This window comes from Lathyrus oleraceus, chromosome 5, assembly GCF_024323335.1.
Source record: "Lathyrus oleraceus cultivar Zhongwan6 chromosome 5, CAAS_Psat_ZW6_1.0, whole genome shotgun sequence".
NCBI lineage: Eukaryota > Viridiplantae > Streptophyta > Magnoliopsida > Fabales > Fabaceae > Lathyrus > Lathyrus oleraceus.
Window position 1 is genome coordinate 423,943,028 of NC_066583.1, and position 25,697 is coordinate 423,968,724.

The window sequence follows — 25,697 nt, forward strand, 5'->3', positions numbered from 1 at the left end:
ATTGTTGCGCTCAAATTTTGTGGCTCAAGCAACAATTACTCGACTTCAATGTTCAACTTGAACGTATTCCCATTTTTTGTGACAACACAAGCGCCATCTATTTAACCAAAAATCCTATACTACATTCACGCACTAAACATATTGAAATTCAACATCACTTCCTTAGGGATCATGTTGAGAAAGGTGATGTTGTCTTCGAGCATGTTGATAGCAAAAATCAACTTCCCGATATTTTCACAAAACCACTTGTGGTAGAGCCTTTCTTCCACAACCGTAGGGAACTTAGTGTTCTAAGATATCTCAGATCGCGTTTAAATATATATATTATACCTGTCTATTCCTTGATTTATAAGTGCGGGCTATGTGAGGGCACTCGTCGTCTATCACCATTGGAGGTAATATCGTTCCTATCCATTTGACCTATATTGATCAACTATGTATGTATACACTTGTTCTATGTAATTATTGATGTTCATTTTCTGGTTTGATCTAAATGTGATCCATTTCTATGCTTAAATTATGCTTGAACTTTCTTATGTATCATATTTAACATGCATTAATCGTTAGGAGCATTTTTGAATCACATGTCTTCTAACAACTAACATGGTTCCCAACTGGTCGACCTATGAGTCGACTCATCACTGAGAACTCAATCCCCGTATTTCCTTCGGGTCCCAACTGGTCGACCCATGAGTCAACTCATCAATGAGAACCCAATCCTTGTATTTCCTTTGGGTCCCAACAGGTCGACCCATGTGTCGACTCATCGCTACCCAAAGTCTATTCTTTAGGGATTTCAAACATTAATGTGTCGACTCATTATACGTGTGAGTCGACTCTTCTCTGCCCATTGTAGAGGTTGCATTAAATTCGGGTCCCACTAGGTCGACCCATGCGTCGACTCTTCGATGCCAGAAACTGCTCATCCGAGTCTTAATTAGGTTGACTCATTTTTCAAGAAATTTTTTCTACATAATCAATTCATTTGTTCATTTGGTCTTCTCCCTCTCTCTCACTCTCTTCCACACAAAAACCCTAAAATATCCTTACAAACAATACTCAAATGGCGTCAAGAGCATCTGGAAAAAGAACAGCAAGAGGATCCTCCTCTCACACTAGAACTACACCATCTCGATTAAATATTCCGGTAACTACTTCATCCGTACTCTCTGATGATCTTGCTGAAACCTTTGAAACAAAGTTTAAAAACAGAACAGTAATAAAGTAGTACGTATACTTACCGTTAGTGGTTAGGCGCATGGACATTCCAGAAATTGTTGAACGGGTAAATTTTCAAGGAATTGATTTGTTCTTAAACTATACCACTGAGTATAATGAGGATTTAGTCAAACTGTTTTATACTGGCGTTGATGGAAAGTTCGAGGGTTTTAAGTTTGCATGCAATATTGATAATAAGGTTATTGAAGTGAATGATGACGTTTGGAAGTCTCTGTTTGAGATCTCTCCACTATCGTCTCCTAATGATCTCAAGATTACCGACATTGTGTTTGCTCCATACTATGAGTTTAGGAATGCCTTAAACTCAATGTTGAAGAGACGGTTTTCTGCAAATATTATTACGAGCAATCTATTCCCCATCTATGTGACAACGGGTCTTTTGAAGCCTCTTGACAGGATCTTACACTGGCTCGTGACGCATATTTTACGTCCTAAACAAGGAGGTTACTCCAGAATGGACAAGGCCGAAGTACACCTAGTTTATGTGCTGAAACACAATCTGAAAGTAAATTGGTTGCACTACGTTGCAAGTCGGATCTTTACTCTAAAGGAGTCATGTCGAGGCACTGCTCTCTGATACCCTTCATTTATTCAAATTATCCTAAACAAAGCTAAAGTTTCAGTTCAAGGAATTCCATATAAATCTGTGACTACAAATCAAGAGTTTTGTCAGAAAACATTAAGTTTGATGGGCTACACTTGGGATCGTACAACGTGATTATACAAGACCCGTAAACCAGTTCTAGGTTCTAATAATCGGCATTTGGAAGACGGTGATGATGATGAGGAGGAGGAGGAGGAAGAGGATGAAGATGATGAAGACGAGGAAGAAAATAATGATGACAACTCTCAACCTATGGAGCATGATCAACAAGTCATTGACCATGGTGATTGGCTAGGTACTACTCCTAGACAACATCCATCCGATAACCTAGGATAGGGAGAATGGCAACACACCATCTGGACCAGCAACCGTTCATCCTATATGCCTACACCCTTTTCTCAACCTGAAAATTCTGAAGTGATAGAAATATTGAGAAACATGCAAATACATCAGCAAAATTTTGCTACACTTCAAAGGAGAGATTCACGGCCTTGCGGGATCAGCTTCAGATTCAAGGTGACAACTTTGCATCTTTTGCTTCCCTCCAAGAGGAACGGTATTCGGACCTAAGGAGTCAAATCTAAACCCACAGTGATAACTTCAATTCATTTACCTCCACCATCATGCAAAGGATTGATAGCACTCATCGCGCTCTCAAAGGATCCGTCAATACGCTTAACCGGAACGTCATTGACTTAACCAACCTATATGAAGAAGAGAGACCTTCGCGTCCACCTTACGGCTATAGAGGCAGAAATGACCCATCACGAGGGAGACGACCTTAGATGATTGTTTAAATTCAATGCATTTCCATTTCCATATGTTTTCATGTTATTGTACTTACTTATTTGTCTTAAAGTTTATGTTGAATAATTATGGCAATCTTATTTACTTATTTTCTTTTGCGCCGTGTAATATTTATGCATATACTTCTTCCATTGACTTTATGTTATGTGCATGGTTGTTGATGTCTATATGTTGCAAAGTTGTTGACTAAGTGCTTATGAATATCTTTATTTTCATGTTGACCGTTTCATTGTTTCTTTTTGATGTTGTCAAAGGGGGAGAAGCAATGGAAGCAATGGAAACACAATAGCTGATCAGGGGGAGGATGTCTGTCTAAGTACGCGATTATGTCTATCACAGTACGCGATTGTGCCACGGTTTTCCATCATCAAAAAGTGGGAGTATGTGAGGGCAAATATGCCTAGTTCTTATTTTAATGATGTCAAACCTTTCTAGTCGCCCATAACGTGTACTTTGGACGGTGTCATCATATCATAGAATGCATTCATCCTCTAACATGTTCAAAATATAAGTTCAACGTGTCCAGACATATAGGAGCCGTTAATACCCTAGGTTCATAAGAGATTGGTTTAAATTGATCAAAATACATCTCAAAACTCATTTTTTAGAGTTTAAGAACTATGAGTCGACTCATGACACGGAGTGTAATTCTCGGGTATGAACAGGTCGAGTCACAGGTCGACTCAATCCTAGGAAAACTGAATGAGTCGAATCATCCACATGTTGCGTCGACTCATTACCTATTTCCATTTGAACCATGTAGCCACGGGTCTGAACAGGTCAAGTCGTAGGTCGACTCAACCCTGGAAAAACTTTGTTTGAGTCAACTCATCCCCTGTTTGAGTCGACTCATCGCCTATTTTACTTGAATAATTTTGCCTCGGGTCCATGCAGGTCGAGTGACCTGTATGAACAGGTCGAGTGGTAGCTGCTTGGACTCAATTTTCTGTTGTGTAATTTTGCAAAATAATTATGTTATGTCTTTTATTTGGTCCATGCATCATATAAATATTCTAGAGTCTCTTCTTCAACATCTAACAAGAAAAGTGAAAGATATACATCAAAGTGCTCTTCATCTTCATTCTCCATTGCATTTCTCAACAAATACACATAACAATTTTTGTTGATCATTGTGCATTGTTGTGGTGATAACGTCCAAATAGGATTGTGTAATCTTAGTTTTGGTTGAGGCTTTGTGTGGGTTTTTCTTGAATAAAACCATTGGGGTTTTGTCCTCCAAGAATTGGGGGGTTTTGCACTAACCTTTGCTTCACAGATTCAGCCGAGTGAAAAGTTTGAAGAACAGTGGGTTCGGTCAAACAAGTAACGGTAACCGGAGGATTATGAAGAAAGCTTAGGGTTCAAGCGACTTGCGATCGAAATCAGTCGAGCTAAAGTCTTGGAGAACGTGGAGTTCTTGCAATAAGGTAGTTGTAACCGAAGGTTTGTTCGAAGCGCTTGAAGGACTTGGTTCAACTCGAATTAAGGGGAGAGAAGCGAATAGGATCTGCAACAACACTAGGGGTTGATTGGTGGTGATCATTTGTTCTCTTGTATCAACTTTGCAACTTAATAATAAAGATATCTCAATTCTAGATTTAGAATTGAGGGCAAACGCACCCTAAGCGAGGACGGTAGGGGAACTGCCTAAACAAATTCGGTGTTGTTCTCTCTTTCTCTTAACTCTTTAAATTCTGAATTAATTATGTTTTGTGTGAAATTAATAGTAAAATCAATCTTGCTTGATTGTTGTGCATAGTAGTTGTTCGATAAATTAGTGCAATCACTTAGATTGCAACTGAGTAAAATTATGCACATTCAATTTGAGTGAAATTGATACTTGGTGTGGAGTGCTCACCAAGTGTTCGATAAAATTAATCTCTAACAAATCTATTAATATTTTACTTGCTCTCTTATTGTGTTAACGCATTATTAGAGGTAACGATATCAAGGATTGTGGTAGTTAATTGATTGATTTAGATAGTGGTTGATTATCTCTATTGTAGTTATTCCATTCGGTTTCATGCATATCCGATCTTTCCATTAACGAATCGTTTAGACGATTATAATCTAGGGTGCTTCTGCAACCGTTGAAAACATTTTTAAAAAAGCGCTAAATTTCAAAAATTGATCTATTCAACCCCCCTTCTAGATCGGTACTATCGTCTAACAGATTTTTCTCGCGCAAAGGGCGGAGGGGGCTTGCAAGTATAGGATGAAGTAATTTTTTCTCTGCAAAAGGCAGAGGAGACTTGCAAAATACAATCAAGGGAGACATATGTTTTTCTCATGCAAAAGACGGAGAATACTTACAAAAGGTAAGCGAAGGTAGAAATATATTTTCCTATGCAAAAGGCAGAGGATACTTACAAAAGGTAAGCAAAAAGAAGTAAACTATAGAATTTTCCCATGCAAAAGGAAAGGGGTACTTACAAGAGGTAAGTGTAAACAAAAGAATCTGTCGTGCAAAAGACAAGGGGAGCTTCCAAAAGGCCAGTAGGTTGGAAATAGAATGTATCGTTCAAAAGGTCTAGGGAACTTGCAAAAGGCAAGCATAAAGCAAAAGGGTCTTCCCACGTAAAAAGGCAAAGGGAACTTACAAAAGGTAAGCATAAATGACATAATTTTTCTCCATGCAAAAGGCAATGTGTACTTACAAAAGGTAAGCGGGTTGGAAACATAATTCCTCGTGCAAAAGACCGAGGAAATTTACAAAAGGCAAGCGTAAAACAAAGGGATCTTCCCATGCAAAAGGCAGTGGGTACTTACAAAAGGTAAGCAGAAAGATAAATTTCTCATGAAAAAGGCAAGGGGGACTTGCAAAAGACAAGTGTAAAGGAGATGATAATCCTTATGCAAAAGACATAGGGAACTTGCAAAAGGCAAGAGAACGACATGATATCTCTCAGGCCGAGGAGGAGATGTAGTTTCTGAAGTGTGGTGATCACTTGGACTGCCAAACACATATCGGGTGTCCAAAAAATCGGGAAGGGAGTAAGTCATACGTCTAGTCTCTTATTTTGTACTCAAAACGCAAAGTTCTTAACAAAGATAATTTTCTCGTTCAAAAGGCAGTGAGGACTTACAAAAGGTAAGTGAAGAGACATGATTTCGTGCAAAAGGCAGCGAAAGAACTTACAAAAGGTAAGTAAAAACAACAGGATTTCCCTATGCAGAAGGCAAGGGAGGACTTGCAAAAGGCATAGGAACTGACGTATCCCTCGTGAAAAAGGCCGATGGGACTTACAAAAGATAAATGCAAAGGGGAGACGATTCTCTTGTGCAAAAGGCAATGAGAATTTACAAAAGGCAAGACGCTTGGTATATAAATTTCTTATGCAAAAGGCATAGAATACTGACAAAAGGCAATAATATTTGCAAAAGGCAAATAAAGAAAAAATGCTTTGGGAGAATCCATTTGGGATGTGAAATGGCAAGCAAACTCGGTGGGGATGAAATGAGGTAAGATATTGTGAATTCCCAGAGATTTTCTTAAAAAGATTTACGACGAGCAAACACGATGGTAAATAGGTAGATACTTGTAACGCGGAAATAGTGCCAATACAAGATATATAATCTTTTTAAGAGAGAGATCATCTTCAACTCAGCGGTTAGTAAAAATGTATGTTGGGGGAGAAATGGTTTACATCAGTACGATGACTGGACTATCATTAATTCAGGATTGGAAAGCAAACATCAATACAGACAAGTATTAGAGGGTAGGAAAGATAAGGTCGACACAAACGAACGTTGAAAATCAATACAAACGAGTATTGAAAGATGAGATCTACATAGACAAATGGGGCATGTACATATAGCGCAACTTCCCTTGGTCCTGATGTAGTTGAAATTTTTCAAAATGGTTGTTAACTACTTCACCAAGTGAACTGAAGCTCAAACCTTAGCAAATATATTGGCCACTAATATCCATTAGTTATTTAAGAATGTCCTAACTTGGTACAGGATCTCGCAATGTATGGTCACTGACAATGAAGCTCAATTCACCGACAAGAATTTGAGAAAACACTTCAAAGATTTGGAGATTAAGCACTACTACTACACATCATTGAGACACCCTTAAATCAATGGTCAAGTAGAAGCTGCCAATATAGTCATGTTGAGAGGATTGAGAAGAAGACTAGAGGGTCCAAGAAAAACTGGACAGAAAAGCTTCCAAACATCCTATGAAAATCTTGGATCTTCAATATTCAAGAAATATTGAGTGTTTGTATTTTCAACCATATATAAATTAAAATATGGTGTTCAAAAAATAATCTAAAAACACCTAATCTGAGGTTCCAAGAATCCAAAGAACAACATACTCAACAAAAATCTTCAATAGAAAAAAAGAAATATATGTAAAACTAACAATAGGTGTGAGAGATCAAGTATATAGAACCTTTCATAAATGACTAAGTTTGTTGTGCAAGGTATCGTAAGAAATAAATGTTGTACAACTTTCAAGAAAGATTGTATATTCTTGAGAAATCTTTAGAGCAACATCACGTTTAAAGTAAAGTGTAGTTGCTTTAGTCAAGGGAGCATCGTGTGGATTATTCAAAACCTTTTTTGAAGGTTTTCTTTAGTTGCGGTCTATGAAGCTCCGACACACCATTCATACAGCGTGTCACCGTGTCGGACACGTGTCGGACACCGACACACATACGACACGTATCAGACACGTTTTTGAAGTGTCCAACAGAAGAAAAAAATCAAATTGCTATGGACACGGATACGACACTTTATTTCAAATAAAGGAGACGTCACAATTCAGAAAATTCCAGAATTTTTTAAAAAAATAGAAACTCAGCTTAAAAATTTTAAAAATTTAAATAAAAAAAAAGTTTTTTAGCTTTCATATTTCACTTCTTTACTATAAAAATAACACAATTATGACTCCTTGTTTTTTTTTATATTTCAATGTTTTTGTCTCCACAATTTTTTTATCTTCTCCGATTATTTTCCTCTTTGCACACCATTGCTTCGGTTTTCACAAGGTATATATGAATATCAATTATCATGTTCAAAATTTGTTTGAAAGTGTTGAAAGAATTTTTGATTATTTTTTATCTTAAATAAACATAAATTTTGCTTCTCATTTTAAATTTTTTATAAATTTTGTCTATAAATTGTATTATTATATTAATATATAAAATATATTTAACTGTGTCTGTGTCCTATGATTTTTACATTATCGGGGTCCTCGTGTCCGTGTCCGTGCTTCATAGGTTGCAGAAATCTCAACGAAGTCACTGCAGGAGTAGATTGGAGAACCGTGTCAATAGACTAAGGCAATACAATAGCAGGTCGCAAGCAAACATAACCATGATTACGATTGAATAGCAACAAATCACAACAGCCTTGGGCCATGGCAAAACAATAAGTTATATGGTGTCACTAAAAAACAAAAGGGGGACGGGTTTCTACAATTATGCACACTGCCGAGAAACAAAATTTAACAGAAAAGAAAAACTGGTCTTGAAAAAAAGACCCAAAGAAATTCAAGATGTTAAAGGATGAATTGAAAGAGGACACTCATGTTGAACAATGTAAAGGCTTCCCAAGAAACTCAAACAGCTTATGGACAAACAATATATCAAAAGATGCAAGACTACATGAGCAACAACATTTTTCCTTTAAAGATATTAATGTTGCTACATTCTCATACTTCAAACTTGAAGTCTCTAACTCTGACTATATCATAAAGATAAATTCCAAATACATTGCAAATAAACTTGGGAATACATAAAAACTAGAATAGTATACCATAGTAATTGGTACCGTTACAATTGGATGCAGTCAAGTCAACGGAAGGGGCGAAAGAAGCTGATAAATTCGGAAATTTTCAGGTTTCCAATTTGTCAATGATGGTCTCAGTATGTTCATGGCTTTTGTTTTGGTCTTTGCCATACGCAGCAATTAATAAAGCCTCTGCCCTTCCTACAAGACAATTTTTAAAAAAATCAGAGCATATAAAATCTCTGTAGTAATTAACAAGAATCAATCAGCATATATATTCAAAAGTAGAAGGTTTATTTAGAAGATAAACTACAAATACAACACATGGATGCTTGAAGCTTGATAAGCCATTAACCATGACTCTTCTGAAGATAGCATGTTGATCATAGTCATAATTAGAATTATCATCTTTAGATTAATACTTTTCTTATTTTGAGATATTCTTTCACTCTCTTTGACACATCAACTAGGTGATAGTATTTTATTCCAGGTACACCATTGTCACGTAGTATTGTGTTAAAAATATGTTACTAGTAACGTATATAATTAATTAAAATTGATATTGTATTGATTATGTTGCTTTATTGTGTACATCTCACACACCAGTGTGTGCCTCAGTTCTATGTCATCCTACATCCAATCACTACTGTGCCACCATCATCTGGTGTGCTTCTCTCCGACAAATCCCTCCACAAAATCTTCTCTATGTTCGCATGCACTCTCATGTGCGGCCAGTCTCCCGGCGCGTGAAACTGTAAGATAATGAAAATCGTGTCCTTCTCATTGATCTGAATAGAATATATATACATCAATATGTAATATTTGGTCAACTATCTAATTATGATACAACATAATTATAGAAAATTAATTATGACTAATTATAACAAAATATTATATTCTATCATACCCCCGCAGTCGAAGCGGGAGGTTCACGGACGCTTAGACTAGTCCGAAAATCATCAAAGAGAATGAAGAAGTCCTTTGGTAAAGATCTTTGCGATCTGATGTCTTGAGTGAACATGAAGAACGCGAGTCTGACCACGAGCTACCTTTTCCCGAAAAAATGAATGTCCATCTCAATATGCTTAGTGCGTTGATACTGCACAGGATTACCAGATAGATAGATGGCACTAACATTGTCAGAATACACCAAAGTGGCCTGAGGAATAGTAAAATGGAGTTCCAGGAGAAGATCGTGAATCCAACACGATTCGGAGACAACATTGGCAACCCCCTTATTATCGGCTTCAACACTGGAACGGGAGAGAGTTTGTTGCTTTTTGGAAGACCAAGAAATAAGGTTGTCACCTAGAAAAACACAATAACCAGATGTAGAACGTCTAGTGTCAGGACATCCACCCCAATCAGCTTCAGTGTAGGAGATAAGTTTTGTAATGGGAGATGGAGATAAGTGTAGTCTAAAATGTAAGGTGTCCTAAATATAGCGCAAAATGCGCTTAAGAGCAAGCATGTGTTTCGTGCGAGGGGCATGCATGTGAAGACAAACTTGTTGAACATCATATGATAAGGTCGAGTGAAGGTGAGATACTGTAGGGGCCCTGCAAGACTCCGATACAATGAGGGATCCTCATAAGAAGTGTCGGAGAAGGTGCTGAGTTTTTGCTTGGTGTCAACAGGAGTGGCTGATGGTTTACAGGACGCCATGCCAGCACGTTCAATGATCTTTGATGCATAAGTGTTTTGACTGAGAAATATGTCATCAGGATGACGAGATACTGCAATACCTAGAAAGTAACTCAAATGGCCCAAATCCTTCATTGCAAACTCAGATGCTAAGAGTGATATAATTGATTGGCGGAAGACCTGAGTGGAGGTGATGAGGATGATGTCGTCTACATACAGCAGAATGTAGGCCATGTGTAAACCTTGTCGATATATGAAGAGGGAGTGGTCTGATGTGCTATGGCGAAAGCCAATGGTGGCGACATAGTCAGCAAAACGTTGGTATCATGTCCTAGGCGCTTGCTTGAGACCATACAATGACTTCTTCAACCGACATACATAATCTGGATGACGGAGGTAGCGGAAACCCAATGGCTGATGCATGTAAACAGTCTCATAAAGATCACCATGTAAAAAGGCATTCTGGACATCCAGTTGATGAATGGGCCAGGATTTGGAGAGAGCAATGGTAAGCATTGTTCGAATGGTAGCGGGTTTCACCACGGGGCTAAAAGTCTCATCACAATCCACACCTGCAACCTGTGACCTGCCATCACCTACAAGACGAGCCTACAACGCTCAAAGGAGCCATCAGAATTTTTCTTATGCCTAAAAATCCACATACATCGAATAAGATTAGCATCATAAGGACGAGGAACTAAATCCCACGTCTTATTTCGAATAAGAGCATCAAATTCAGATTGCATTGCGGATTTTCAATTCGGGTCTGATAAGGCTAGTTTGGGGTTTTTAGGTATGGGTGAGATGGTGTGGTCAGAGTGAGAGATTGATAAGTTAAATATCGTGAGGGGTTTGACAATGCCTTTCATACTTCGGGTGGTGATGGTTCGTGTAGGTGGAGGTGGATGCGGTTGAATTGATGGTGGTGATGGAGAGTTTATTGTAATGGGTGTGTTGATCGAAGAGGTAGGAGATGATGATTGTTGGTTTATTGAGGGTAGTGGTTGGTCAATTGGGATTGTGGGTGTTGGTTGGTTATGTGCAACAGGTGGTGAAATTTGATTTTGCCACTGATGTATAAGGTAGGGGTGAAGGTCATCATCTAGGAATTGATAAGAGTGAGGTGAACGGGGTGTATCTTGGTGAAGGAAAATTGAGTTTCATCAAAGATAACATGCCTCGAAATTATTAATTTTCTATTAGACAAATCAAAACACTTATAACCTCTATGATTCGGCGGATAACCCAAGAAGACACACGGAGTAGAGCGGGGTTGTAACTTATGAATGGTAGATGACGGGAATAATGGATAACATAGACAACCAAAGACTCTGAGATGTGTGTAGGTGGGATCACGACGATACATGAGTTGTGTTGGTGACTGATTTTGAAGTGTTTTACAGAGAATAATATTTAACAGATAAGTTGCCATGTGGAGAGCATGATATCAAAACGATGGGGAAACAGAAGAATGAGCTAACATAGTGCGTATCATATTATTAATGGTTCTTATTTTGCGTTCCGCTTTCCCATTTTGTGAGGACGTGTAAGGACAAAAGAAACGAAAAACTAGACCGTGATCAGTGCAATATTTTTGAAAAAGCTCATTATTATATTCACCGCCATTGTCACATTGAAATGTTTCGACTTTTTGCAAAAATTGAGTTTGAATGAGTTGAATAAGTGACTTGAACGTTTCAAACACATGAGATTTTCTGCTAATAGGAAAAGTCCACAAGAAGTTTGTAAAATCATCTAAGAATAAGACATAATATTTATGACCAGTAGAACTTAAAATTGGAGATGTCCATAAATCACTATGTAAAATGTCAAAATGCATCAAAGTCGTAGTTTGAGACTCAAAAAATGGCAATTTAACTTGTTTGCCTAAAACACAATAGTCACAAACGACAGAAGAATTAAAAGGTTCACAACATATGAACCTATTTTTGTGAAGGGAATTCAAAACAGACATGCCAGGATGACCAAGACGATTATGCCAAAGACTGGATGTGAGACCGGCAAAACTGGGAGGAGTGGTAACTGGATAAAGATCTCCACGACTGTCACATCTAAGAAGGGTGATCCCCGTCTGAAAATCAGAGACAGTAAAACCAAAAGGATCAAAGGAAACATAGACATTGTTGTCAGTGGTGAGTCGTCTCACAGAAATTAAATTTTCAATCATTTTCAGGGCATGCAGGACATGGTTAAGGTGAAGTGGTTGGTGAGATGTGGTTATTTGTGTGTTCGGTGCCGTGAATTGGAATTCTATGGTCACTGCCTACAATGACTTTTTGATTTGAATTACTTATTGAAAAATAAGACGAGAGATTACCTTGTGATGCGGCTGTGTGAGATGTTGCGCCCGTGTCCATGTACCACTGATTGTCAGGAGTGTGGAGTGACATGGTATGCATTGCGGTCTCAATGTCTGTCGGTATCTGAAATGAGGTAGAGGTTGCATACACCTGAGGACGTTGTCTTAGAATGTTTGGCTGCTTAGGAGGACCGGCAGGGCGTGTCCACTGAGAGGTGGGATACGGACACAGTGGCATAGCCCATGGTGGTGGAGTCCAACCCTATGGTTGCCAGGTTGGGTACTGCTGTTGCTGTTGCCAAGGAGGAGCGGATCAAGGTGAGGGAGCGTTGGGAGCTCCAGACTAAGGTGCACTGCGGTTACCACGTCCCCCTCCGCGACCCTGGTTGCCACGGGAGCGAGAACAGTTGTCGGGGCGGCGGTTGCCACCCTGAGAGGTGTCTTCAGTAGATTTCGGCTGAGTGGTGTGCATAGGAGCATGAGAGCCTGTGTTTGCCATCTTAGTCATACCGGCTTCTTCCAAAGTAAGCATGAAACGAGCCTGATAAAATACCGGAAGAGGGTTGCTCTGGCGAATCAAAGTAGCAACACTACGGTAAGCTTCTGGGAGACCAGAGATCAGCTGAAGGACCAGACGATGATTGTTGACAGGGGAGCCGACATTTCTCAATTTATCAGAAAGCATCTTAAGACGCGGACAGTAAGCTGAGACATTGGAAAAATCCTCCATACGAGTGTTAGAAAACTCTGGCTCAAGAGTGACAGCTCGAGCATTTTGGTTGTCCTGAAAATTATCTTCCAAGCGATTTCATGCTTCCATTGCATTGGAGTTGGGTTCTAGAATAGTGGTCAGCAAATCAGTAGAAATAGTGGATTAAATCCACTGAAGAACGGCGGCATCAAGAGTGGATCATTGTTCATGGTTGGCGTCGGTAATGACAGGTGGCTCTTTTCCGATAGATGGAACGATGTGATGCAGGACTCGATGTGAGCGAGCATGGATGCGGAAAAGCTCGGCCCAGGTGCCATATTGATCTTTTTCCATCTCAAGAATAATAGGAATGTGGTTCCTAATATTGGAGACGGCAAGAGCGGGATGAAACTCCGATTTGGAACCTCGAAACGTGGTGTTCTTGGGCTGGCCGGAATCACCAGTATCGGCGGATTTGTGGGTATCGGCGGATTTATGGGTATCGGCGTCACTGTGTTCTGAATGGTCTGATTCAGACATGGTTGCAGGTGTGACGGCTGCGGCGCGAACAGAGCCGAAAGGCAAGAGAATAGGGTGTTTTTCGTGTTCGACGGCGGCGGTACAGAGTACGGTAGTCCTGTTGCGGCGGCAGACTTCAAGGAGGGAGAAGAAGCATGTGGCGGCGGACTATAATGAGGGAGAAGAAGAAACGCGTTTCTGCGTTTGTTTGTTTTTTTCTTTTTTTTTTAGAGAGAGGGATCGGTTAGGATTGATACCATGTAAGATAATGGAAATTGTGTCCTTCTCATTGATCTGAATAGAGTATATATACATCAATGTGTAACATTTGATCAACTATCTAATTATGATACAACATAATTATAGGAAGCTAATTATGACTAATTATAACAAAATATTCTATTCTATCAAAAACCCATGCATTCTTCCACCAGATCTAATTTTTCAGCATTTTTCGGAGCTCACCGTCTTTTCCACCACCAGGCGCACCTGTTTGCACATTTTTCACCTACCAACACTCGTGTGATAACTCCGACTTTAATTTTGCCATGTTTACTAAAATTCTGCTCATCAAATGTGAAAAGTTGACTGCGACAGCCAACTACAGCATTTGGGCCGCTTCCGCCAAGCTTTGATTTCAAGGTCAAAGGTGAGAATACAACTTGACCAAACAATCCAAGGATATTGCCACCGTTCACCGCATAAAATGGAAACAAGTTGACGCATTCTTATGTTTAAGAATACCAAGGATATTGCCACCGTTCACGGCTCCCTGGTTTTCCAATATGCCCAATCTCCAGCACAATACCAAGCTTTCACCACTCAATGATGTTTCAGAAAAGGCCAAGAAAGTCTACTCCAATAATGTCCACTATGTCTATAGTGTGACAGTGTCATTCTTAGTCTCAACTCTCTAGAGCTGGAGAATATGGACAGGCAGGCTTATCTCGGTAAGCTTTATCATTAAATGGTTGATTTTCAATCCCTAACGCCTTTGACTAGTGACTCGATAGCGCCATGCCGAACAACTCAGAAGTTTTTCATGATAATGGCACTTGTCGAACTGCCACCACGAGAGCTTGATTTTGTACGTAACTAGATCTTATGGGGATCCATTATTACGGTTAGCAAACAACAACTCTGTCTTCTCATCATAAAATGTTCAACATCCATTTCTCCATACAATAGAGGACTCTTACTCACACTTTATATCATCTCAAAATTGTGGTTGAGTCTAACTCAACCTTATAAAACAGACTTGTAAGGTGGGAGTTATCTCTATTAATAAAGCATATGTTCATGTTATATATTATATGTTGTGGGACTCTTAGAAGTGAATAAGAGATACACGTTAGTTTCTATAATCTGGCGTATCCTAATATTTTAAATGAATACATTTTCATGTTAAATCAAACTCATTTGATGAAATATCAATAAGTTTTTCAATTTTAGAAAAAATTATTGATTTGATATGTTTTTTTTTTAATTTAACAATCGAAAAATAAAATCAATGTCTAGGAAGTCATTAATGATTAAGTATAGAAGCGTTATTTCTTAAGCAAGTGGAGTATGGGTTATTCCAACATAAAATTTTGGATGAAGTGGGAATTTTCTTGTAGCCATAACTGGAAGAGACTCTGATCAAGGGTAAAATCATTGAAAATTACATGGCAGATTTTATAATGGATTAAAAGCTAAATATAAATTATAGGATTTGAGCAAGTTCCATAAGCATTCCCCTTGAAATAGGCTTTGAAGATAGTTTATGTTCATCAAGCGGCAGATTAGTTGAATAATGGACTAAGCAATAGAAATATGTACCATGATCTTTTTTCCTGCTTAACAGGGAACTCAGTGATGGAAATAATGTGGATGCAAGTTTCCTGCTATCATCCTGCAGTATAATAAAAAATCAAAAACAGCTGTAGCTAGCAAATGAAATGAGTATCCTTGGTGAACAATGTCATTTAGTGAATGGAAACTGCATATGATAATTTGATAACACACACATTAATCTGTAGTGTCAGGACCAAACCAACCTTTGCAGTCTTGCTTCCAGAGAGTTCAAACTTAGCTTTCCAAGTAAAAGATGGCACTGGAACAACAGTAAATCCTGAGGAAACTAAGATCCCAATCCACAGCCCGTACCCAAATCCTCCACTCCACCAGCCCTTGAATGCAAAAGATGGGGAAAATATTAGGTTTGAGCTAAAATCATACTTTGATACATGTTTTTCTAAATGTTAATTGGAGTTAATTAAAATATTATTTAAAAAAGAAACTGAAAATATAAAGTAGCACATTGAACGTTCGTAACAAAAATATGTTTAGTCCCTCTAAACATAGCATGTTTTAATATCAGTTGGTCACTTAAAAAAATTCTCCTTTTGATCCTTCATTTTTTTATTGTCTGGACTGCCGTTAGTTGCCGTCTCTCAGATGATGATGTGGATAACAGAAGGCCATATAAGCACGGTCGCATGTTAAAAAAAAATGGGTGGCACGTCACCTCCTCATCCCTTTCGTCTTCTTCGCTTCCTTTCCCTAACCTAACAATCTTTCCCTCTCCTTTCTGTTAGGTTCTCTAAAAAAATACTGAGAATAATATAAAGAATAGAATGAGGAATAATAAGAAGAGGCTGCTCTATTGAATGATTGGAAGAGATTTACAGAGATCAAGGAATCTACTGCCACAGAGCTAAGCTCCTATGGAGTGCTTAGTAGCTCTCCATTCTCATGATTAAACAATGATTCTCCAAAAGTGTCCTCTTATGATCCATTCCTAATCCTTTATGCAAACAGCCTAACAGAATTGGTTAAGACCAATTCTCTCTCTACTGCCACCTCATATCCACTCACGTGATATTTGATGCTCTTTTCCTTCTAGAATAAACCAGCCAAGCCTTGGCTCCACTAGGCCCACTGTGATTTGACACTTCCACCCCTGGCCCATCTTCATTCATATGGTTCCTAACAACACTCCCTCCTAGAACAGCTACCTTGTCCTCAAGGTTGAATTCTGGAAATTGGCTCTTGATGGTCAAGATATCCTCCCAAGTAGCTTCATCCACTGTTCTGTCAGCCCATTGAATTAAAACTTGATGTACCTTTTGTCCCTCTGGACCACTCATATGCGTTGCTAAGACATCTTCAGGTATGAATTGATCAGCACAGTCCCCTTCTATTCCCTGAGGTAGTTCACTCTCCACTTGGTACTCTCCAATGGCCTTTTTTAACAGTGATACATGGAACACCGGATGTACCCTTGATCCTTCGGGTAACCACCGCCCCTATTCTTTCCACAATTTGAAACGGCCCATAATACCTTGCAGCCAGCTTAGCATTAATACGAGACACCACAGACTTCTGTCTATGCGGACGAAGCTTTAAGAACACCCACTCCCCTACTCGAAAGCTACGATCTGTTCTTTTCTCATCAGCATAGTGCTTCATACGGTCTTGAGATCTTTGTAAATGAACTTTGAGTTGTCTGATAGCTTCATCGCGTTCTTCTAACTCCTTCTGCACTGCCTCTACCCGTGTTTCTCCCTGCAACAATCTGGTAATCATTGGAGGTTTTCGCCCATACACCAGCTCAAAAGGTGTGCTCCCTGCTGACGCATGGAATGTGGTGTTAAACCAGAATTCCGCCCACGGTATCCATAACACCCAAGACTTTGGCTGGTCAGCAATGAAACATCTCAGATATGTTTCTAGACATCAATTCACAACTTCGGTTTGTCCGTCAGTTTCCGGATGATATGCTGAACTCATTTTCAGCGTTGTTCCTTGCAACCGAAACAATTCAGTCCAAAAATTACTGACAAACACAGGGTCACGATCACTGACAATTGTTGTAGGTAAGCCATGAAGTCTTATCACTTCGCGTGCAAATGCTTCAGCCACTGTCCTCGCATTACACGGTCTTTTTAGAGGGATGAAATGACAGTACTTAGAGAGTCTGTCCACTACCACAAATATTGCTTCAAATCCTCTTGACTTGGGCAGTCCTGTAATAAAATCCATCGAAACTTCTTCCCACACTGCTGTAGGAATCGGTAATGGCTGCAGTAGGCCTCCGAGAGAAATGGCTAAATACTTCTGCCTTTGACACACATCGCATGCTTTTACATATTCTTGCACCTTTTCCTTCATCCCTATCCAATACACATTTGCGGCCAATCGTCTATAAGTGCGGTAAAATCCGGAGTGACCTCCTACTGGAGTACTATGAAACTCTGCTAACATTTTAGGAATCAAACTGGATTGTGCTGACAGAACTAACCGATCCTCATACAATAGCGCCTCCTGTTTATACTTGAATCCAGGCCTTGCATTTGGATTCTCTTCCAATTCCTCTATGATCTTGAGTAACACCTTATCACTGTGGACTTCCTCTTGAATCACATTACCTTCGTCCCAAACTGGATATGAAACTGCCGCCATCAATTCTCCATTCTCAGGTAAACGCGAAAGTGCATCTACTCCTCTATTTTCCACCCCCGGCTTATACACGATATCAAACTGGTAACCAAGTAATTTGGTAGCCCAATTTTGCTGGTCAGGTGTTGTAATTTTCTGCTGCCAAAGTTGTTTCAAACTCTTTTGATCCGTTGTAACTGTGAAATATCGCCCCATTAAATATGGCCGCCAGTGTTGAACCGCTAATGCCACCGCCATTAATTCTCTTTCATATGCAGATTTGGCCAGATTCTTTCCTCCTAGGGCTTTACTAAAGAACGCAATGGGTCTCTTCTCTTGCATCAAGATGGCGCCTAACCCCACACCAGACGCGTCACACTCCACCACAAACTCTTTTTCAAAATCTGGTAATGCAAGAACTGGGGCTGTTGTTAGCTTCTGTTTCAAAGTTTCAAAAGCCTTTTGAGCTTGAGGACCCCATTTGAAACCATCTTTCTTTGTTAAATCAGTCAGGGGCTTTGCAATTTTTCCATAGTCTCTAATAAACTTCCGATAATAACCTGTGAGGCCTAAGAATCCTCTCACTCCCTTAACACTTTTCGGTATTGGCCATGTAATCACACTTTCCACCTTCATGGGATCTACAACTACACCAGTCCCACTAATTAAATGACCTAAGTACTCAACTGTATTCTGGCCAAATTAACACTTTTTCCGATTAGCAACTAACTTGTGCCTCCTCAAAATCTGCAGCACTTCTGTTACGTCTCGAATATGTCTCTGCCACGTCTGACTATAAATGAGTATGTCGTCAAAGAAAACCAAAACAAACTTCCGTAATAACGGCCGAAATACTTCATTCATCAAGGATTGAAAGGTAGAGGGCGCGCGTTCATCAGTCTGAACGGCATTACAAGGTATTCGTAATGCCCTTCATGCGTACGGAAGGCAGTCTTTTGAACATCTTCAGGTTTCACCCTCACTTGGTGATACCCGGATTTCAAATCAAACTTAGTGAAATATTAGGCACCATGCAATTCGTCAAGCAGCTCATCGATCACTGGAATTGGGAATTTATCTGGTACTGTCACTTTATTAATGGCACGGTAGTCGACACACATCCGCCACGACCCATCCTTCTTCTTCACCAATATTACTGGGCTAGAAAACACACCGCTACTCTGCTGAATAATTCCTGCCTCCAACATCTCTTTGACTTGCTTCTCTATTTCATTTTTTTGATGATGGGGGTACCTATAGGGCCTCACACTCACTGGGCCTTGACCTGGCAGTAAGTTAATGAAGTGGTCACGTGAGCGTCGTGGTGGCAGCCCCTTGGGCTCATGAAACACATCATCAAATTGCTTCAACCTTTCTTTCATTTTTGGGTGATTTGTCTCTTGTAAAACCTGGGTTTCTGTGTTGTTCAAAGTGGCATCTAAGGACCACCACTTCCTTCCATATCCCTTACTAGCTTTACCTACTATACTCTGTAGTGCTGAAATGGCTTCAGGTGTTCCTTCTATGCCCTTTAACATCACCCATTTTCCCTCATGCCGAAATTCCATTGTTTGCTTCTTCCAATTAATTATCATATCCCCCAACGATTTCAGCCACGCCATGCCTAACACTACATCAACTCCTTCTAAATCAAACAGATAAGCTTCGATTTCACTAGTCACCTCCCCTGTTTTGAATAAGACATGATTACACTTTCCTCGCGTGGTGGTTTGAAACCCATCACCCAACTTGATTCTGAAATCTGGAGTAGTTTCGACGCTCCAACCCAGTTTTTGCACTAACGGCTTCGCAATGAAATTGTGTGTCGCTCCACTGTCAATCAGAGCCACCACCGGAACACCATTAATGGTTGCTCGCAACTTGAGCGTTTGTAGACGTTTACGTCTCGGAACCTCCATCTCATATAAGTTCATCACACTCATCTCCCCATCTCGCTCTTCTTCAGATTCGTCCACCTCTACTGCCAACAATTTGGCCTCCTCCTCTCCTCCATCTTCATCATCCAAAATCATGACACGTAGTTGTTTGTCTGGACACTGATGGAAGGGGTGAAAGGGACCCCCACATTTATAACAAAGACCTTTTTGTTTTCTATTCATGAGCTCTTGATAGGATAAGTGAGTAAAGCCTTTGTCACGTGCACCCCCTTTTTTTCTCTCTCCAGTTACTGGCTTGTCATCACGTGGTGGGTTATTGGGCCCTTTAGGCCCATTTCCATAATTTAACCCACTGTTCTGGCCTCCTTTCACAAAAACCCAATATGTTCCTCCATTTCGCCCCGGGTTAGCCTTGTTTGAACCGCTTGGTTTCAGGTTTTGGATCCAACCTGATCCACCACTCGTTTCCCTTTCCACTGCTCTCGTGACGTGGAACAACTTCGTTCTCGCTATCGGCCCCATAGCTATGAAACTCCGTACCCTACCTCTGATCTCACCTCTTAATTCGTGCAGAAAATACCCTAAAAATTGTTTGTCAGGTAACCTCGGAATTTGAGAAGTCAGACGTTCAAATTCCTGAATATATTCTTCCACCGTTCCTCTCTGACGAATTTCAGTGAGCTTTTCATAAACATCACCCTCTCCTAAACCTCCGTACCTTTCCATCAACTCTGATCAAAGCTCCTCCCATGTCAGATCTGGGTTTTCTTCCAACAGAGAGTTAAAGAAGTGAATTGTTGGTCCTTCCATGCTCAATTGTGCCAGCCCCACCTTCACGGTAGCACTCGTGTCTTGAACACGAAAATAGACCTCTGCTCTAGAGATCCATCCGGCCGGATCGTCGCCGGAGAACGCTGGTAGCTCCACCTTCTTAACCGACCTTCTAAATTCATCCAAAGCTTCACCTTTCAACTTTGTGGTTGTCGTAACCTTTTTCGATGACGCATCATCTTCAGCTTCAACCACCTTCTTTTCCAGAACCTTCTCCATCATCTGTATCAACGCTCTTTGATTCTCCCTCGCTGTTTGTTGAACCTCAGCGATGGAATCAGAGAAAGCAACCTTCATCAACGATAACTCTTGCTACAGATCTGCAATCTTCGCCTCCATGTTTGCTACGGTTTTCTTCTTAGACATCAACCAAGCTTTCCTTCACTGGCCTCCTCTACGGATCTGGTAGGTCGGACCACTGTTAGGTTCTCTAAAAAATACTGAGAATAATATAAAGAATAGAATGAGGAATAATAAGAAGAGGCTGCTTTATTGAATGATTGGAAGAGATTTACAGAGATCAAGGAATCTACTGCCACAGAGTTGAGCTCCTATGGAGTGCTTAGTAGCTCTCCATTCTCATGATTACACAATGATTCTCCAAAAGTGTCCTCTTGTGATCTATTCCTAATCCTTTATGCAAACAGCCTAACAGAATTGGTTAAGACCAATTCTCTCTCTACTGCCACCTCATATCCACTCACGTGATATTTGATGCTCTTCTCCTTCTAGAATAAACCAGCCAAGCCTTGGCTCCACTAGGCCCACTGTGATTTGACACTTCCACCCCTGACCCATCTTCATTCATATGGTCCCAAACACTTTCCCTTCTCCCTCCCATCCACTTCACGGTCACACACAACACTAGCTACTTTTCATCAAAAACACCATCACCATAACCATAACAACCACTTGACACTGCAAACCATTTCCTCCTTCAACCACTATCTCCAACTAGTAGTGGGGAATCTCCAACAAGTAAAACCAATCATGGTGGTAAGATTCAACATCAAAGGCTCAAAGTCCAGACTAAGAAAATAAAGGGGGTTTAAGAGGAGGGAAAATATACAGGAACTAAACCAAAAACAATGTATACTTAAGAGGAACGAAAAACACATCTTAGTCAACGTTCACCTTTGCCAATTTCCGCACTCCAATTTCAATCATAAATAGCACATAAATTGGGCATAAAATTGATTAAGCACCAATAATAAGCAGTAATAAATATAGTATTTCACAAACTAATTTGAGTGAGCATACTAACCTGCTTCCCGTCTTTTGGAAAAGGGATTGACTGCTCTATATATGCAGTGGTTCCTAATCAAATCAAGAATCAGTTTGCAAATATCCAACCACAAACAGTATCAACCTTCAACACGAAAAAGCCAGAATGATTTAAAAAGTACTAGTGTAGAAAAACTTAGACCAATACACAGTCCATTAACATTTTGCACAGAAACACACGAATTAGATTACTAATCTTTCTATCTACCCAACCTATAATGTAAATGGCACTATCAATCTAACTTTTAAAATGTAAGTAACAAATATTAACTAGATCTTATCAAATCAAGTCAGTATGAATGTCTCGCCTCTCAACATATTATAGTCACGGTATTAATACATGGTAATATCGCAATCACATTCTTAACATATCATAGTAGTCTTGACTAGAAAGAAAAAAATGAAAGACTATAAGTAAAGAACTTTAGAATACCAGGTGGAGCATCAAAACTACGGACCAATTGAACGATAGAATTGGCATTTAATCGTCTCCGTGTTCTTTTACCAACAAGTAATTGCACATGAGGAGAATCAAATACCTGCATATGTTGGGCTGATATACTCACATCTTTTGTCAATATATGGAGACAAAATTCTGAACAAAATCTAACCATTTGACCCAAAAAACAAAAAGGAAAGAAATTTATCCCAAAGAAGTGTGGTACCTGAGCGGAACAAACAGAATCATGGATTTTCAGCAACGCAACAGCGCCAGAAACATCTGGGTCGATTCCAAGGAACCATCTGGAGCTCTCAAGTTTGTCTTCATTCAAAAGATGGGTATTTCCTGGAGTAGAGTAAGAGATTGAAGCCAGCCAGTTCTCCTTGAGTTGGTCATTGGAAGAAGCCAAAGACCTACGCTTTCTGACAGGAACTATGGTTTCAGGGTTCTTCAGATTCTGGGTTTGGGAAAGAGAAGAGGCGCAGAAGGATCTGATATCAATAGTGGGTTTGAGTTTGGAAGAAAATTTGTTCATGAAATGCAATTGGGTTTGGTGAAATTCTGGCGTTAATTGCATTTTCAGGGACTCCAGGGTTATTATTTTATTATATGTTGATGGAAAAAGGAAGATGGGTGTTTAGAGAAAGATAAAGGAGGGAAGAAAATTGATGAAAACCAAATCAAATTCAATTTATTTCGTCTCTTCAATTCTTGGTTTTCTTAATAGGTAAATTAAACATTTTTACTATACTTAAATTTATGCATAAAATATTATAGTATGAAAAACTCGAAAGAAGCACACTTTTAGTCTCAAGTTTTCATCAATACACCAATTTAAGAGGGTTTTGTATATTATCTTAGTGGTTGAGATCTTGATGCTCGAAGCTTCTCTTGTGACTGAAATTGATATTATTTTTAAGTGTAATAAATTGTTATTTAAAGGGACAAGATGTGGTAGAGATGGTTTGAAAATCCAACATAAATTAGATCTATCGTGGGGAGAAGATTTAGTTGTGGCAAAAGATGTATTATATGCAATCACTATGGTTGTTAACTTATGACTTGAAGGAAGATGATCAACGAGTTTAGAGAGTTTGTAACTTTTGCACCTTTGACATCATTGTTAAGGTCTGATGGTGGATTACACCCTATGGTCGTAGGTGTCTGGTATTTGTGGTTTCTATGAAAGGAGTTGGTAAAGATGTGGTGCCACAGTATCAAAATGACTTCCAAATTGGATTGGGATATCGGGTGGTGCAGGGGCCATTTTGCATAGTGCAAACGGGATGTTGAGCAAGCAATATGGAGATTGTTATTTGGATATGCTCACAATAGATTTCTTAAATGTTTTTAAAAAGTTAGATCGTTCGGCATTACTGCTCAAGTTGACAGTGTGATGCACATCTATTTCTTTATGGGTTGAGTTTCTTTATGGCCAGGTAGTGAGGTTGTACCACGATGGATGGGCATATTATGTTAGTCACTGGAGTGCAACAAGGATACCTCTTAAGACCACTCCTTTTTGTTCTTGTGTTAAACTCTCATATTCATAAGATCATAGATAGCTACATGTTTCTCCTTCATGTCTAATATTTTAATGATGAGATCATCATAATGGATTCATAAGAGGTTGTTAAAGCCCTTAAATCATTCGGGAGAAAGGTCTGGGATTGGGTTTTGAATTAAATATTCATAAGAATGAGATAGTTTGGCATTCGTGTGATGTTGTTAGTAAAATTTGTAGGAGAGTTGTTCCCTTCAGACATTATGAGATTGGTCTTGGGTATGAAATTACTTGGAGGGCCTGTTAGTTGAGATGGATTTTTTATGGAAGGGTTTTCCATGAAGAGCGTTATCAGGGTTGTTAAATTAATGCATCTTCTCCCATAGTTAATGGATCCATAAAGTGAGCTTTTCTTCTCCGATCATGCATGGGTGTCACAAAAATATTTTTACCTAAGAATGTATCAATTGATTCACATAGAGGGGTAGCTATTTGGTTTGATAAATAGTTGTGTATGTGGTTGAAGACATCGTGGTTGGTAAAGGTTCTTTCTTCGAGGACCTTTAACGGATGGTGGCTTTTTTACTTGTTAGAGTTGGGAGATTGGGTTTATACTTGACAATTAAGGTTGACACGTACACTTTTGTGGTAGAGTTCAATATTGGGTGTTGTAAGACCATAGATTGAGAGATAGTGGGATATATAGTATAGATTTTAATTTTGACATAGCTTTTAGCTTCTAATTTTACTTAAATAATGTAGTCCTCCCCCCCCCCCTAAATCCAACATGTTTTTGTGAATGCCTTTTTAAATAAAAGTGTTCAAAACATGGAACTAAAGTTTACATGAGCACAAGACAGAAATCAATTTTTAGGTATTTGCAAGAAGCACATGCCAAGGATTTTCTCCTACATATTCATGTTAATTGGTTAGATAGATATATGTCATTGGTAAAGTATTGTACTACCTTAGATATCGGCTTATGATTCCTTTATTTCCTATTCATGAGGTTTATAATGTTTGTCATAAGGTGTGCTTGGATACTTTTAGGGAGCATGCAACTTATTGTAGGGAGCTTACAGGCTTCAAATACCAGCATGATCTTGTTAGTGATGTCCTTTTTTATTTATTTTGATAGACAAAAAAATCTATGAAGAAATAGTAGGATAATAAATTTGAAAGTTAGGCTAGGTTGGCGCCCCTCAACAAATATAGAGAGGATGCGAATGGGTTTAAGACTCATAACTAAGGGCTAAGAAGGGTTGCCAATGCACCTTTTATATTGGGCATACCATTCAAGAAAATTACCATAACAAAAATTGATGTTTATGCAAGGACACCCTTAATTGATGTTGGGAGTAACATTGTTTAATTTAATCTCTTTGATGTTGTGAAACACCCCATGAAAGAAAATTATCTATTTGCAATTGAGTTAGTTGTTAATTTACTTGATGATGAACTCACGCGTGAGTTTACTGCAGGTTATCCTTCATTGTCTAACTATACTGACACTAATACTTGTGATGATTACATTCATATTCGATTAGCTTTCCTTCATTGTTATTCTTCATGAAAGTTGTAGCTCTTTCTCTTAGCTTTCCAACGACTGGTAGCACGCCTCGATCCGATACTCCTAGCTCCAGTTATGAATTTATTCGTGCAGGCTGCTAATGCTGAAAATAAACTGCGAAAAACAAATAAGTGTAAAAATAAGATAAATTATAAAAACACATTAAAAGGGAAAAATAACCAA

The 25,697-nt window shown here is 39.2% G+C and overlaps 1 protein-coding gene across 1 annotated transcript; it reads right to left on the reverse strand.

Annotated features, from left to right (window-relative positions):
• Positions 1-8,442: 8,442 nt before the first annotated feature.
• On the reverse strand, positions 8,443-23,077 carry LOC127085196 (Holliday junction resolvase MOC1, chloroplastic; the record flags this gene model as incomplete). The annotated part of the gene is made up of 6 exons (XM_051025749.1): positions 8,443-8,590; positions 15,385-15,457; positions 15,603-15,734; positions 21,979-22,031; positions 22,432-22,537; positions 22,664-23,077. Coding segments are annotated over 6 exons (873 nt in total), but the record flags the coding sequence as incomplete, so codon positions are not given.
• Between the last annotated feature and the right edge of the window lie 2,620 nt (positions 23,078-25,697).